The 15,171-nt window shown below is 55.3% G+C and overlaps 1 protein-coding gene across 3 annotated transcripts in view; it reads right to left on the bottom strand.

Moving 5' to 3' along the window:
* Positions 1-9,111, bottom strand: part of LOC308358822 (pyruvate dehydrogenase phosphatase regulatory subunit, mitochondrial) — a 36,541-nt gene extending 27,430 nt beyond the window's left edge. For 2 of the 3 annotated variants that reach the window (XM_080829277.1, XM_080829279.1), the window contains exons 1-3: positions 8,993-9,087; positions 1,455-1,743; positions 170-303 (exon numbers count right to left, since the gene is read on the bottom strand). In XM_080829277.1, the coding sequence (XP_080685403.1) occupies positions 170-303; positions 1,455-1,678 (358 nt within the window). In that variant the 5' untranslated portion in view covers positions 1,679-1,743; positions 8,993-9,087. Of the gene's footprint in view, positions 1-169; positions 304-1,454; positions 1,744-8,992 lie in introns of all 3 variants that reach the window. The other variant, XM_080829278.1, reaches the window with a different exon arrangement.
* Positions 9,112-15,171: the final 6,060 nt, after the last annotated feature.

The raw sequence follows: 15,171 nt of genomic DNA, 5'->3' as shown, positions 1-15,171 counted from the left end.
CGCAAGGAAAAGACCCCCGCGAGCGGCAGCGCCCGGCAGCGCCCGGCCTGGGACTCAAGCCCTGACCACCGAACCCGCGGGCCGACGCGGCACCGGGCACAGACGGCAGGCACGGAGCCCCGGAGTCCGCGCCACAGGCTCACCGGCGAGCGACGGATTACCTGCTTACCTGTCTGGATGCCCGTTTCTTGCTCTAACTGGTGGTAGAGCTTGTTGGAATAGTCTGCCATCTTCTGCTCGATGGTCAAGTGCCTGGCGGTGCTCAGGATGCCAGCACAGAACCTCGTGGAGCCAGCAGCCAGCCTGCAGGATGCACCCAAAATCCCATCAGGTGGACTCACTCCCACAGCGTGACGGCAGCGAGATCAGAGACCCTCATTACGGCATCGTCCGTCAGGTGGGAAGGTGGAAGCCACCTCCCTATCCACCGACAGGAGTGGCACCGAGCAGCCCGGAGTCCCCTCTACGGTGGGATACTCCACACAGACACAGAAAAAGGAACGAGAGAAAGCTTTTCTGCAACAATACGGAACAACCCTAAGGAGCAAAGCAAGTGGAGGGACACTGTTTAAGGTGCGCTACCAACCTGAATAAAAAAGTGGAAAAAATAACAAATGAATGCCCAGGTACACATATCTGAGCTGACCGATACAGACGCCCTCATATGCGCGGGGAGCATCTGGAACCATACACAGGGAACTTAACTTGCCTCCAGCGAGGGAAACTTCCAGCTAAAATCAGGGGTGGGAGGCAGATTTTCCCCTGTACACTCTTTTACAATTTTCACTCTCAATCGTGTATATGTATTGCCTACTCAGAAATAAATAAAACGGGCATGTTAAAGGTCATCCACTTTCTGGTAGGCAACAGAACAGAAAAGGGACATTCGGGGAAAAGTGAAACAGCCTGAACAGAGCATGAACCTCAGTTAACCACTGCGGCACCTGCCGGATCCATGACATTCAACCGGGACCCTGCTCTGCAATGCGCCTCCTGGGCTAAGGCGCACGGGCATGCCGCACAACCTTCGAGACTGTTCTGTCCCTTTACCACTGCACTTGAAAGCGTGAGCCCCGTGAAGGAAAGGAGCAGAGACCCGCAGCCTGTTCCAGCTCGGCTCACAGAGGAAGCTCCTGAGCCACAGGGCTGGTGTTGCTGTGGACTACAATGGAGAGGACAAGACGGCGAGGTGCACCGTGACCCCGAAATGAAGCGCGCCCTCTCAGGAGACCTGCCGTGCTGGAACCGGGCAGCTCGCTCTGAGCCAAAGAACACGGGCATAATCATCGCAAAACCGCGTCCGGGAGATTTTGCCTTTCTGTGGCTCTTCTCCCCTTACCTAGCGCCAGTCAGCCTGGCTACTGCTGGGCCCGTGTTACTGGGAGGGGAGGGGACGAGGGGAGCCCGCGCAGTGGGTGCAACGCAGCCCCACGCCGCGTGCGTCTGCTCCTTACCTGCCCTGCTCCAAAAGGACAATATCCTTCCACCCCATCTTGGAGAGGTGATAGGCCACGGACGTGCCCATGATCCCGCCACCGCAGATGACCACCTGCGCCTGGGCAGGCAGGGCGACAGAATGCGCCTCGGCGGCCGACGCGCCGCTCCTCCCCGACGACCAGTTCTGCCATCCTCGGCCGGTCCTTTGTCTTCGGACCGCCGACAGCAACCGGAAAAACATCCTGTCTGTCGGCAGCTCGGAGGTGTGCTCTCACTCGGCTACGGCGGAGATCCCCGACATTCACACTAGACGGAGAAAGCAACCAGATTTCATTCCACCGTACTCTGTGCTCAGGATTACTGAGAAAGGGAAAGGAGGCGACAGAGACAAGCTAGTCACGCTTTCCGCCAGCGACCGAGGCTCTGCACAGTTCCAGATGCTTCGCCAGCTCTAGAGACAGCAGGGGACGACAAGGAGGAGGTCCTCACCTTTATGCAACTTTCATTAGAGACACAGAGCTCAAGGGGGCGTCTGAGTGTCTGTGAGGGTGCCCATGGCAGGGGCGGCCCATACCCAGATCAAATAAGGAGCAAAAGCCAACATGCTGGAATAACTGAAGTCATATGCCAAAGAGGACGGATGGGAAAAAGGGGACACTGGAAAAGAGACCCGATGGTAACCAGGAATCAGTGGGCTGCGTCTTCTGGACAGAGGCACAGGCATGTGTAAAGGCCCCGGTGGGGGGTGGGGTGGGCAGACCTTGAGAAGTCCCAGCACAGAAAGGAGGCCAATGTGCCCACAGCGTGATCGGTGGAGGGGACCCATGACAAGGCTGGAGAGACAGGCAGAAAGCGAGGACACGCAGCCCTTGGATGCCATCGTGATGAGCTGGGATTCCACTCCAAGTGCAAAGGAAAATACTGAAGCAGAGAATGAAATAATCGGATATGCTTTTCCAAGATCAGTCCGGCTCCACGGTGGGGAGTGGACTGGAGAATGAGAGGAAAAGCAGGATTAGGAAGTGACCGCCGCAGTCCTAGAGGGAGGGCACGGAGACTCAGAGCAGGATGGTGGGTGGAGTCAGAGCCGCAACTGGACTGTTCTGGACGCGAAATGACAGAACTGACTTGCCAACAAACGGGATGTTAAAATGGGGCAAGGGGAGAAATAAGGACGATGGCAGAGTTTCTGGGTTAAGCAACCGATGCCACTTACCACAGTGTGAAGGGCTAGGGGTGGGGAGGGAGGCGGGGAAGGAGAGGGAGCGAGAGGGAGGCTGTGAAGGGGCGCAGGCAGGCAAACAACCCACCCTAGGGGTTACATGCAAGACGCCTGGTGGGCATCCACGGGGAAAGGACCAGCAGCAGCCAGACATCCAGGCCTGAAGCCAAGGAACAGCGCGGGTATCTGGAGACCCAGCATGCTGAGGAGCAAGAAGGACCCTGAGGCACCCCAGCAGGCAGAGCTTGGGAAGAGGAAGAAGTACCGGGCAGAGGACACAGCACTGGGGAGACGGACAGCATCCAGACAAACAGACGTGGTTCAAGAGACAGAGAAGGAGCCGTGGCGAGGCAGAAAGAGGCCTGGGCTGTGGTGCCACAGAAGCCAAGAGAGGAAAAGGGCTTTAAGAAGCGGTTCCCTACGGAGGGTGCCCGAGGGTGCAGCACGATGGACAAGGGTCCGCTGGGACAGCAGAGGTCCTTGGTGTCCCCAAAAAGAAATTCCCAGGGGAGTGCTCGGGATGAAACCGGGGCCACAGCAAGCTCCAGAGCAAGGAGATGAGGGAGTGAGGACCGCTCCTTCACGTTCTGTTCTGAAGGGAGCAGAGCACCAGCCAGCAGCAAGGAAACAACGGGAGCAGAGCAAGGTTCTTGGTCTCTAAAGGCTCGGGCCCTGAAGCCTGTTTCACTGCTGGCGGGAAGGGCCAGGAAAAGGGAAAGAGGTGGGTCCGGAAGGAGAGGTGGTGACAAAGAATGAGGTCCTGGAAGAGGAGAGAGAGAACCCAAAGCCGCAGCGAGGGACGGCGTGCTCCGTGTCTGCACAGGCCGCGGGCTGGAGGGAGCCTCAAGGACTGGCAGGCCTCCTCCCAGATGCAGGGGTGGGTGAGTCCAGCCTGGCTTATCCCGCACCCTCGGGTGTCACGGGCTGTGACCAAGCACACATGTCTACGAGGTGACCAGCATCATCAGAGAAGCAGAAAGGTATGGGATCAGGTCACCAGGGAGAACTTCTCTCCCAGCAAAGAAAGCAGAGGCCTGTTCAAGGTTCAGGAAACTGCAGACAGACCTGCCGGGAGATGGCAGGGTCACCAGCGTCAGGGGGAGAGGGACTTCAGAGGAGAGCCCCGGCAGACAGCACGCCCAGCAGCATGCGGGCCCCAAGTAGCCCAACTCGCCCAAGGCCAAGGTATGGGTGCTCATCCACCACAAACATCTCAGAACAGAGACTGAGCAAGGCCTACGTCACGTCCCAAGTCAAATCCTATTCAACCAAGGCCAATCACTCGGCCACCTCGCGGTAGTCACCAGGCCTCCTGGCACCCTTGGTCCCTGCCCAAGGGTCTCAAGAGAGAAGCTTCTTCCTGCAACCTCGTCGCCACAGCACCAACTTCTGTGCTTCCCTCACTACCCCCCGCCCTGCCGTCCTCCCCTCCAGACCTCTCCACTGTGCCCTCCAGAGGATCCTTTCCAAAGTTAAGCCCTGGCCCTTTGCCTGGTACTTCTCTCCTCTGTCTCCACAAAGCCGCAGCTCCTCTGAGGGAGCGGCCACCCCTTCCTAGCCAGCCCCGTTCTACTGAGCTCGCCTCCAGGGGGCGGCAGTGAGCGTCCTCCTCCTCCCTTCAGAAGGATTACAGCTTGGTCACACTGGAACAGACCCAGTTCCTCCGTGGCTCAGGCCAGTGGGTACCCCCTGCCTAGCCTGGGGGCCACCACGGGTTCAGCCACAGGCAGATGTCTGTGTATGTTCTGCCTCTGAACCCGCAGCACTGATCCTCTCCAGACCTTGCACCCCACCTACTCTCTTCCTTCCTTCAAAGCAGATAACCCCGCTCATCTGAAACTCCACCGACAATCCCACTGGCATCTACAACCATCTCTCCTTCCCTCAGGGTCCAAAGTTCATCGCCCGCAAGAGCCCTGGAACCCTCCCCCTCCTCCCCAGAAACCCAGGGCCATGAACCCAACTCCTCTTCCATGTGCCTTCGGTGCCCTCCTGACCTTCATTGTTTTCGCATGCTCAAGTCCTCCCAACCCACTGAAGTAATGGGACAAAGCCTCCATAAATGTCTTTGAGTAGCGATTTTTCATTTTAAAAATTCTAAATGATAAGAAATATGGTCTTGGAGGAAAGCACAAACATAGAAGGCAATTGTGACTTCCCATCAGGGTGCCTGGGTGGCTCAGTTGGTTGAGTGTCGGACTCTTGGCTTCAGCCCAGGTCATGGTCTCAGTGTCAGGGGATCGAGCCCCGTATCGGGATTCTCTCTCCCTCTGCCCCTTTCCCCACTCACGAGCATGCATGCACATGCATGCGGTCTCTCCCTCAAATAAATGAATAAAATTTAAAACAATGATTTCCCATCATATGAAATAAGCAGTCCCGTGTGCTGCCCTGCTCTGCACCTGAGTGCCGCTGCCAGACTGTGTCCTTCTTCCCTTACCCCTTAGTGATTGCACGGTCTGCCAGCGGTCAAGCCAGAGGTGACTTTTTTAACTTATTTATTTTATTTTATTTATTTATTTATCACAGGGAGAGAGAGAGACAGGCAGAGCGCGCGCGCGCACACAGGCAGGGGGAGTGGTAGGCAGAGCAGGCAGAGGAAGAAGTAGGCTTCCCGCCTTGCAAAGGGCCCAATGTGGGACTGGGTCCCAGGACCCTGGAATCATGACCTGACCTGAGCCAAAGGCAGCCACTTAACATCCGGAGCCAGAAGTGACTCTTAATGTGAACTCACAACCTGTCTTTTCACTTGACGAATACCTTCAGGAAAGGGCTTCCTGTATGATCTGTCCTTTTTCCCCCCATTACTGTCTGTCCCGAACCCAAAGCCGTTGGGCTTCTGTGCCCCCCCACCAACAGCCAGGAATGTTGCTCTCACCGAGAAGGCTCATGTTGCCGACTTCTGGAGACACCGGCCCCCTCCTCATAAGGTCCTCTCCAAGCACCACATGTTGTCCATCGCCCCCTCTACTCACACCCTCCTTCCCGGTTTAATCCTGACTCCTACTACCCTGGCCACGTCTTTGCTGGCTGCTCTCCCCTGTCCGTCTTTCCGAGTCCATGTCCCTCACGGCGCTCTGGGACCAGCTACTCCCCTCGGTCCCCTACTCTCCGGGGGATTTCACTGCCTACCGTGACCGAGGGCCCAACCCACAGTGGCCCCAACATTTGCGTCTGCACCTCCAAGGGAACAACAGCAAGTCCGCTTGGGCTCCCAGAGGTCAAATGGGCACATCCAACAGGGAAACCCATCCTCCTCAGTCTCCAAATCTTCTCCATTTCTGTGTCCCCAGTGTGACTCCATATACGAGAACCCTGGGTGTTACCCTGGGCTCCTCCTCTCTTGGCTCCTCCATGCAGCCAACCTGCAAGGACTAGGGATTCCACAGGCTTCATTTCCCTCAGGTGGACCGACTTCTCCCACCCCCGCTGCTGCGGCTACCTGAGTACAGGCGGCCACCCGTGCTCAGATTACCGCAGAAGCTTCCTGACGGGGCTTCCGCACCCCGTTCTCCCCACACCCCACAATCCTGACTCTGAGCCAGTCTTCTCAAATGAAAATCTTGTTTCACGCCCCTGCTAAAACTCTTCAGTCTTGAAGTACAAGACCCTTCACTGTCTGGCTCATTTCTTATCTCTGCTCTCTCTGGAGCCAGGCTGAACCTTTCTGTAACTAACTCCTCAAACAGGACAGGATTCTGAAACCCCCGGGGATCCGGGCACACTATTCCTCTAACCAAACAGTGTAGCTCCCGCCACTCTCCCCCCACCCCCCAAACAAAGGTAACCGCCAAGGCTCTCAGCCTGAAATCTTATTAGACCTCTCCCCCAGCACTGGGTCAGGTGGCCCTTGTATGTTCTCCCATCACACCCTGGGCCTCTCCCAGCACAGAGCTTCCTGGACCGTGTTCGTCAATCAGGGAAACAGCACAACAGCCCGGCTGAGAATGTAGGCTTCATGGAGAGGCAGACAGCTGGGGGATTGAAAGCCTCCGCCCACCTCTCATTAGCTCTACGACTTGCAGCAAGTTATTCCATCCCCGTGCTTTGGGCTCCTCATCCATAGGACTACCTACCTCACACAGCTGCTACAAACACCCAATCACACAAGAAGGAAAAACATGGCCACTGGACCTATGAAGCACTCAATAAGTGGTACTTTTTAGTGTCCTGTAACTATAGAGCTCTCTGGGAGCTGGGACCGATGATATAACTTGATCATGCTTTTCCCAGCAGTCAGGGTAGGCACCTAGGAAATATAAGTTGCTGAATGGATGAGAAGAGAAAACACATCGGGGGTGGGGAGGGGGGAGTTCAATGAGGACTTAGAGATCTCAAGGCTAGGCCCTCAGATTTGAGGGGATATCCAAATCACGTGAAAGAATTTTTAAAGGGAAAATGGGAATATTTTCAAAGGCAGTTACAAGCTACCAGATGCTGTGTTAGGTGTACAACTGACTTAAAACTCACAACCCTGTAAGGCACTAAAACTTCTTTTCTACTGCTTGGGGAACCTGAGGCACAGGGAAGGAACTCGACCAAGCTTCTCTAATGCCGGTAGTGGCAGAGCCAGGAGTAAGACCCTGTCGGGATGGCACCAGAGTCTACCCTAGAATCTTTACTCCCTGCTACCGTTCAAACAACCTCAGACAAGTAAAGAAGCGGTAGCTGTGAGGACAGAACCACAAGATACATCCCCTGGCAGGATAAAAGGAATTGCAAAGGTCACAGAATTAACAGATTTAATTAATAATTAATAATTAATAATCACGGATTAACAGATGAGGTTTAAGATGAAATAAACAATGTTAAAAACCTAGACGGACCGCCCCCCCCTCCACCGCCCCCCTCTCCCCACCAAAAAAAAAGCCTAGGGTGATGAGAACGGAGAAGAGGATTTGTGCCCTTGTGTGCATCATGACCTTCAAAGAATCACTGAGTGGTGAGAGCAAACAAGAACCAAAAAGGATTTAAAGTGGATCCAAACAAAGAAAGGCAGGTGCCAGAGTATCCAAGTAGGTTTGACAGCAAAACCAAGGCCAAGCTTGATAGCAGAGAAGGGAAAGTCACTAGACAAGAAACCAAAGGTGTCAAAAACAAAGAAAGAAAAGCGATAATCGGATTTAAAATAAGTGTGTGTGGTGTGTGTGTGTGTGTGTGTGTGTAAAAATACATACCTTAAGTTTTATTTAAGTACTCTCCACACCCCATTCGGGACTCACATGCTCTTCCGACTAAACAAGTCAGGCGCCCAAAACAAATTATATTAAAAAAAAAAAAAAAAAAAACTAAGATGACCCTACAACGCTTTCTGCTAGGAAGAAAAGTGATCTGCCAAGCAAACTCAATATCGGGACTAGGTATGCCCACATCTGCTTACACCAACACGAGCAAGAGGGCAGCTCCAAGTCCCCCTGAGTCGTTCCTCTGTACGGTCACAGCGTGTGTACAAACGGGCCGCTGGGGACAAGGAAGACTGGTGAGGGGAGAGCGGTTAAGAACATGTCCCACACCTGTCTCACCACTAGAACCACCCAGGACATTTCTCTCCCAGGCTCCGCCTCTGGTGAGTCGGGCCCTGCCGGTCCTGGGCGTGTAATTCTCAACAAGTGCCACCAGGTGATCAGACAAGTTAAAGAAATCAATACGAACCGCCAGCGCCGGCCAGGTGTGCCCTGGGGCCCCGCTCCCCACCTCCTGCCCTCCGCAGCCCCGTTCGTCACGCTCACACACACCGGCAAAGGACACCTGAAGATGCCCGCATCCCAACTCAGTGCCCTTCACATCGGTGCCGAGTGCTCACACTCACGAAGACGGCTCACTGCCCCGGGCCTACACGCTCCCCGGTAACTTGGCTGCCGCACTCTGCAGCACTCCTGCAAGTGAGTGAGGCGCAGGCGGACCGCAGCACGTCTCCAGGCGGGAAAGCAACTGCGCCCGCAGCGGACGAAGACCGGGCGAGCCCGGCCTCCTCCGCGCTAGGGGCTTGCAAGCCCGAGGCCGGGAGCGCGAAGCGCGGTCACCGCCGGCGCTCTGGACGTCGGGCTGAGGCGGCGGACGTCCCCTGAGGGGCCGCTGCGCAGGCCCCGGGGCAGCCGGGCACTAGTCTCTCCGAGACCCGGACCACCTTGGCCGGACGGAGCACAGCCGCGGACAGGCGGGGAGAGATGAGGCCAACCCCTCTCGGCCCCGGCACCGGAGTCCTGAGGCCACCCGGCGCAAGCGACACGAAACGCGGGGCTGCCGGGACCAGCCCCGAGGGAGAGCAGAGCGGAAAGGGGGGCGCTGAGACGCGCGAGGGGAGGCAAAGCGGCCCCGCAGCGGTTTCCTTACCTCACGGGCCCCCGAGCGCTCCGCGGTCAGCACCACCCCGGCGGCAGCGGGGCAGCAGCCACAACAGTTGCGAGGGGTCCCGGCACCAGAACGCGGGGAACGGGGAAGGGAAAAAGGCGGGGCAGAGGGAGTAAAAAGTTCCGGGGAACGGCGAAGACCGCGACCTCCGCGCTTTACGGCCCCCACAAGGGTACGCCGGCGCGAGATCGCTCCCGCGCACGCGCGCGCCGTGACGTCCTCTGGCGGCCCCGCCCCTGCCACGTGGGTCTTGTTTGGGTCTCGCGAGGCCCCGCCCCGGGACTCTGGGCGTCAGCCGCGGTGGTCCTCATGGTCTTGACCTCGGGCAACCCGGCGGGTTGACCTCTGCAGGTGGACCGGGGAGGTCCGCGGTGGGCCGCTCGCCCTGCGGTGCTCTGGAAAGCGCGGAGCTTCGCTCTGCCCTCCAGGCGCATTCCCACTTCTGTCCCCAGGTGGTGGAGGCTCAAAGCCGCTCTGGACCCGCAGGCTCTCGGCTCTTCGCGGGCGAGGCGGGATTTATAGAGGCCCTGAGCTCTGGGCCCGAGGTCACTCTGCACCTTCCTGGCTTGTTTGGGACGAGGGAAATGGACTCTCTCAGTCCATCTTTTGGCAAGGCTCCCGTCCAGCCCTTCGTCACTGTCAGCGGCCCTGTTTTCTTTCCCTTGTGGAACTCATCGCCAGGTGCGGTCTGTGGTGGTCGACTGCCTTTCCCACCAGTTGCAAGCCTGCCTTCTCTCGATAGAACCTCAGTCTGAGGCACCGCTATGTCCTCAGCACTCGCAGCCCTGCTTGGCACCTCGTCCAGTCACTAGTTCTCTGAATGGAGAGCGTTCTGGGGGTACAGCGGCCCCTGCGGGTTGCGCCACACTATTCGTTAAATTCGGGCTCCCCCTCACCACACGGAGCCCATCTTGTTTCCTTATAGCTTCTTTGGGCCAGGCACCCTGCTGGGCGATGGGATTCAGCATTGCACAAGAGAGGACTTCTTCCGTTAGGGAGGGGCAAGAAAGGTCCCAGGACCCCTGTGGCACCTCGCCAGCCCATGAGCTGCATACTTTCTAGCCCAGACTCCCCGGTTAACTCACTCGATACACTGCAGATGAGTTCTGGCTGCCTGAGGACAGAAGGTCCGTCCCTGGCTAGCCTGACCCATGACAGTTTAAGACGTTCCCCGCTCCTGTGCTAGAGAAATACTTGAATATTTGGGCTAATGGCCCAGAGCCTGGTGTCCCCTGACCGCCCCAAAAGAAGCAGAAATAGACTAACTCATCTGAGCTGTGTTCCTGGGCAAGTCTTTCCTGATCTCCTGATATCTAGACATGGTGATGTGGGGAGAAAACCTTTGCAAGCTTTCCTGACGCGCAGCTTGACCTATGCCATCTGCAGGCTTATGAATTTGGGAGAAACCTCGATGTGTGTGGGAACCAGTGGGTGAAGTAAAGTGATCCTTAAGGTGTTCATTCCATTCTGTGGACAAGCAGCGCTTGGCGAACACGCTGTACGGATTTCTCCCTGCTTCCCTCAGCCATCGCTGTCGTTCATCTCTGCAAAGTCCCAAGCCTGCTTTTATTGTCCTTTCTTGTTGATTCTTGTACTTTGTAGGCTCTCATACCCACCAACTGCACTATTCGTCAAGAGGACTGAACGTTGTTTTCTGTTCTGGCTTCTTGTGTGTGAAAGGTCGGAGTGATTTCTTGCACGATATTTCACAGAGCAGAGCTGCCCATGCACAATTACACACGTCCTCGGGGGACTTTATTCTCATGATATTTGGATTCGCCTTTGTAAAACTTCTGCCTTCTCTCAAGGACAGAAATTAAAAGGGGGTGCGGAGGGTATTTCTCGCATCTCTCTCAAAGTATCTGTGCCGGATCTTTTGATCCTTTGCACACCAAGAATGGCAGCTGGGAGTGCCTCTCTTCTCCAAGCCGGGTTCTCGGGCCTTACTCCAGAACGTCCCATGGTGGGTGTAGACAGGAAAGAGGACAACAGAGCACCTTCAGTCATTCCAAGGGTTCCCATCCTCCCCCCAGAGCCTCCCGTCCCCACATCAAATGCCTTTCCGCAGCTGGTTTCAGTCAAGGGGTTTCTAGCAGCCCAGTTCACACTTCACTCTCGGGTCTACCCTTGGGATCTGGGAAATGCCGTTGTAATGATCGCACAGGGCTGTAACTCCTTATTTCCATTTGTGAGCGTGCAGTTCGCTCAGCCCCTTTCTGTCCCTGAACATCGACAGCAAGAGGTCCTGAGGACATCTGAGGCACCTGAGGGCACAGGATGTTTCTCAGGAGCCCTGGCGACTTTTGGCACCCAGAACGACCAGCACTTCTGATTCCATGAAGGCGGCAGGAACATCGTTCCCTGTACATGTATCAAGCCAGACTTTAATTAAGATGTTCTTTTCATGCTGCTAGGTTTGTAAATGAATAAACAGACACGTTCCTTACTCTGGCCGTGTCTACTTGTGAAACACTCTTCATCTCTAGTTATTGGTGTATGTATTTGCCATCACAAAGGCTGAACATGGTACATAAGACCATCTGCGTCTGTGTCACCAGAGTGCGAAACAGACTCGGGACTCCGAGGTCCAGCAGACACAGGCATTACATCACCCTCCACGCGGTGGTGGCATGGCTGGAAACTGAAAGCCTCCCTCCCTCCCTCCTTCTGAAGGTCCCGCGGACTCACACCTAAGTCTCTAACACACGGAACCGTGAACTAGTCAGTGAGTGCTAAGCATGGACTAGACGCCAGCGGTGGTGCCTGAGAGTCATCTGGGGCACCTAGAGCAATCCCCTCCAAGTGAATAGGAACCAACAGGGCTGGAAATCTGTCAGGACTTCTGAGACACCTCCAGGAACTCCTCTTGTGCCTAGAAACCACTGGATGCCAACTGTTTGAGAGACTGCAGGGCGCATGGGTTAGGGAGAACTTTCGCTGGTCCCCGAGCAGGACAAGGGGTTTCTTATACACCAACCCATGTAACCTTTATGACAATCTCAGGAGGGGAGGTTTCAGTGGATGCCGGAGGCTCAGAAGGAACATGACGTTGCCCAGATCACACAGCTTGGGGGAAGAGCTGGAGCTGAACCAGAAAGGTCCGTGCACCGTAGCACAGGGCAGGTGGCCGGGAGGCCGTGTGAGGCTCACTGACCCGCAGCCTAAACCGCAGTCACCCGCAGGCCCACAAGCTCGAGAGGAAACGCTTGTGGAAGGCACCAGCTCTTGGCGCCGTCTCTCTCTCTCTCGTCTGCCACCTTGTGCAGCTCAGGTAGGGGGTCTCTGATGGCGTGGCCGTGTAGGAGTGATGCCAGCAGGGCCTCATCCCCTTGACGAATTCTCCACTCACTGCCAGCGTGGAGTCACTGGTATCTATTCTGCTCATCCAAGCCATGTTCCAGCAACTCCATGTGGGAATCCCACAGGCTGACACATCAGCAACAACCTCCTCATTCTGTCTTCCAAATCTCCTTTTATTTCAGGTCCACGAATGGTCCACCAGGCCCCACAATGGGTAGGCACCTGTCTCCCTCCCCCGGCTTCTCCCTGGACCTCTACCTCATTGCCCAGCTCCACCGAGACTGGATCCCCAGATCTCTTGTCTCTTCTGGCCTCTCGTTCCCCACCCCCGCCGCTGGAGTTCTGAGAGTTGGCAAGCTTGCTGCAATGATCATCCCTAAAACGATGTCCCTGCTTCTGGTGTCCCCTCGTCCTCACTCTGCAGGGCTGTCCTTCCCAAGCACGTGAGACCATTTTACTCCCTGGCGTAACTTAGCAGCTCCTCGGGACTCCCCGTTGCTGGGGAGACCGTGCTCAGACTCGTTGGCGTGGCAGAGCTCTGTCTCCATAGTGGGGCTGGCAGAGCTGGCCCAGGCAGTGCTGGGGCCAACTATGTGTGACTCAGGGGCCCGGATCCTGGCCCGTTTGCCCCGTGTGCAACTGATCCTATCCCCCACCCTCCTCTCAAGTCACACTCCACCAAGCCCATATTTTGCTCACTAAGGTGCCCTTCCTGGCAACTGTCCTTCTGTCCTTGGGGAAGAGTTCTGAATTGAGAATCAAATGATGCCCCGCGGCCCCACACTTCAGCCTAGCAGATCCTTCCAGAATTTCAAAACCTCTGCCCACCATCACCACGATGGTGGTGCAGCCTTTCCTGCCCATGACAACTGGCCTCCCTTTGGCGTGTCACCTCTACTCTTTCCACCTCTGTCTTTCCCGGTCTTTTCCCCTACGCCTTCTGTCACTCTCTCCGAGGAGGACTGGCTTCTCTGAACCCCCAGCATCTAGTATCGTGCCTGGCAGCTAACACATGATTGAGCGAATGGGGCAAAGTTTCGGGCAAAAGCTCCTTTTGCCAATCTGTAAAATGGGATAATGTCCTGGCCTCAGGGAGCAGAGGGCATTTGGTTACTGCAGCTGCCCCTCAATGCGGCCAGTAGGTGGCGCTGTGACACACGAATTGAGGTTTCCCTGGGGCCTTCCAGTCCTGCATCTGGAGTGCAGGTCCTCAGGGTGAACTAGAAACCCAAATCAGACCAATCAAATCTCCCCCTGAGAGGGGATACCCCGTGTGGCCCCCGTGACTCAGGAGGGGCTGAGGAGAGGCTCCTTTGCGCAGCCTTGAAAAGAGGGATGTGCCCTTTCTGTCCTGCTGTCCTCCCCTGGAGAGGTCTGTGGAGTTAGGGACCCCAGACACTTGGCTCTGGGGCATCGTCTGACTCATCCCCCAGAGCTCAGGTGAAAGGGCCGTTGTCCTGTTTGGTTAAGAACATGACTTTGGAGCTGACCTGGCCTGGGTCCAAAGGCCCGCGCTGCCTCCCCCTTGATGTGTGACCCTGGAACATTACCTTCCCCAAGCCTTCTCTCTAGTCGTCACCAATACAGACTATGGGGGGGGGGGGCGGCATATAGCATGTGTGTCTATAGAGAGAGATTTATCTGAAGGATTTGGCGGCTGGCAAGTCTGAAATCGCAGGACAGGCAGGCAGGGTGGAGACCCCAGGAATCATTGATGTCGAGGTCTCAAGTTCGAGGGGAGTCTGGGGACAGAATTCCTTTTTTCTCTGGAGACCTTAGTCCTTTTCTTAAGGCCTTGAAGTGAGTGCGTGGGCCCCACCCACGTTAGAGGGGGTCACCTGCTTTAATCAGTCTATGGGTTTCCGTGTTAGTCAGATCAAGAAAACACTTGCCAGAGGATATCCAGACTAGTGCTTGACCAAATATCTGGGCACCCTGGCTTAGCCAAGTTGACATGTAAAACTAATCATCATAGCCTCTTTCTACTTGCTTGGAAAATTGGCAATGACACCTTTCCTTCCTTCCTTTTTTTTTTGGCAAGACTCAAATAATGTGGATAAAATACTTGGCTCAGAGCACAATTTTGAGAGCAGGACAGTTGTTTTTTTTTACTCTTGCAAGGTGAGCTGCATGGCCAGGCACCTTTGTGGGTGGGAGACTGTGGGGGATGAGTGACACTCAGTGACCCAAAGGGAATCAGAGTCATGAAGCTCCAGGAGCAAAGGACCTGTTAGGCAGATGCTTATGAAAAAGCTGGGCTCCAGTCTCCAAGTGCCATTGGGGCTAATGCCTTTGAATTGAGCTTATCATGACCAACCGGTTTACTAAGGACTTGTGCTAGATGTAAATTTATTCCAGGATGTGCCTGGCAGTACAGCAAAATTGTCGGAGCTCAGTGAGCTACTTTTTTTTTTTTTTTAGACTTCTTTTCTCTTTTCCTTCCTCCCTTCCTTCCTTCCTTTCTTTCTTGTTTTAAAGAGAAAGAACATGAACCAGAGGGGCAGAGAGAGAGGTAGAGAGCATCTCCAGCAGACTCCCTGTTGAATGTGGAGCCTGATGCAGGGCTCAACTCACAACCTCAAGACCATGACCTGAGCTGAAGAGTCGTATCCCAACAGACTGAACCATCCAGGTGCCCTGCCTCCCAGTTTTTAAGCATTTTCTTCTCTTTTCTGGATGAAATCAATGTTATTTACATTCTTTGACTTCATAAAAAATACAACTGAGCCGTGTCACGTGTTATGATTTTGTTCCCCTTCTCAGTTTAATTTTTCAAGATTTCAAAGGTGCTGCAAAGTTGGAAGAATTCTGCAACGAACCCCCAAATACCTAATGCTAGATCCTCCCATTTTACTGAACAT

The sequence above is a fragment of the Martes martes genome (assembly GCF_963455335.1).
Source record: "Martes martes genome assembly, chromosome: 17".
Classification (NCBI taxonomy): domain Eukaryota; kingdom Metazoa; phylum Chordata; class Mammalia; order Carnivora; family Mustelidae; genus Martes; species Martes martes.
The sequence above is the reverse complement of the archived record's forward strand: the minus strand, read 5'-3'. Positions and strand labels throughout refer to the sequence as shown.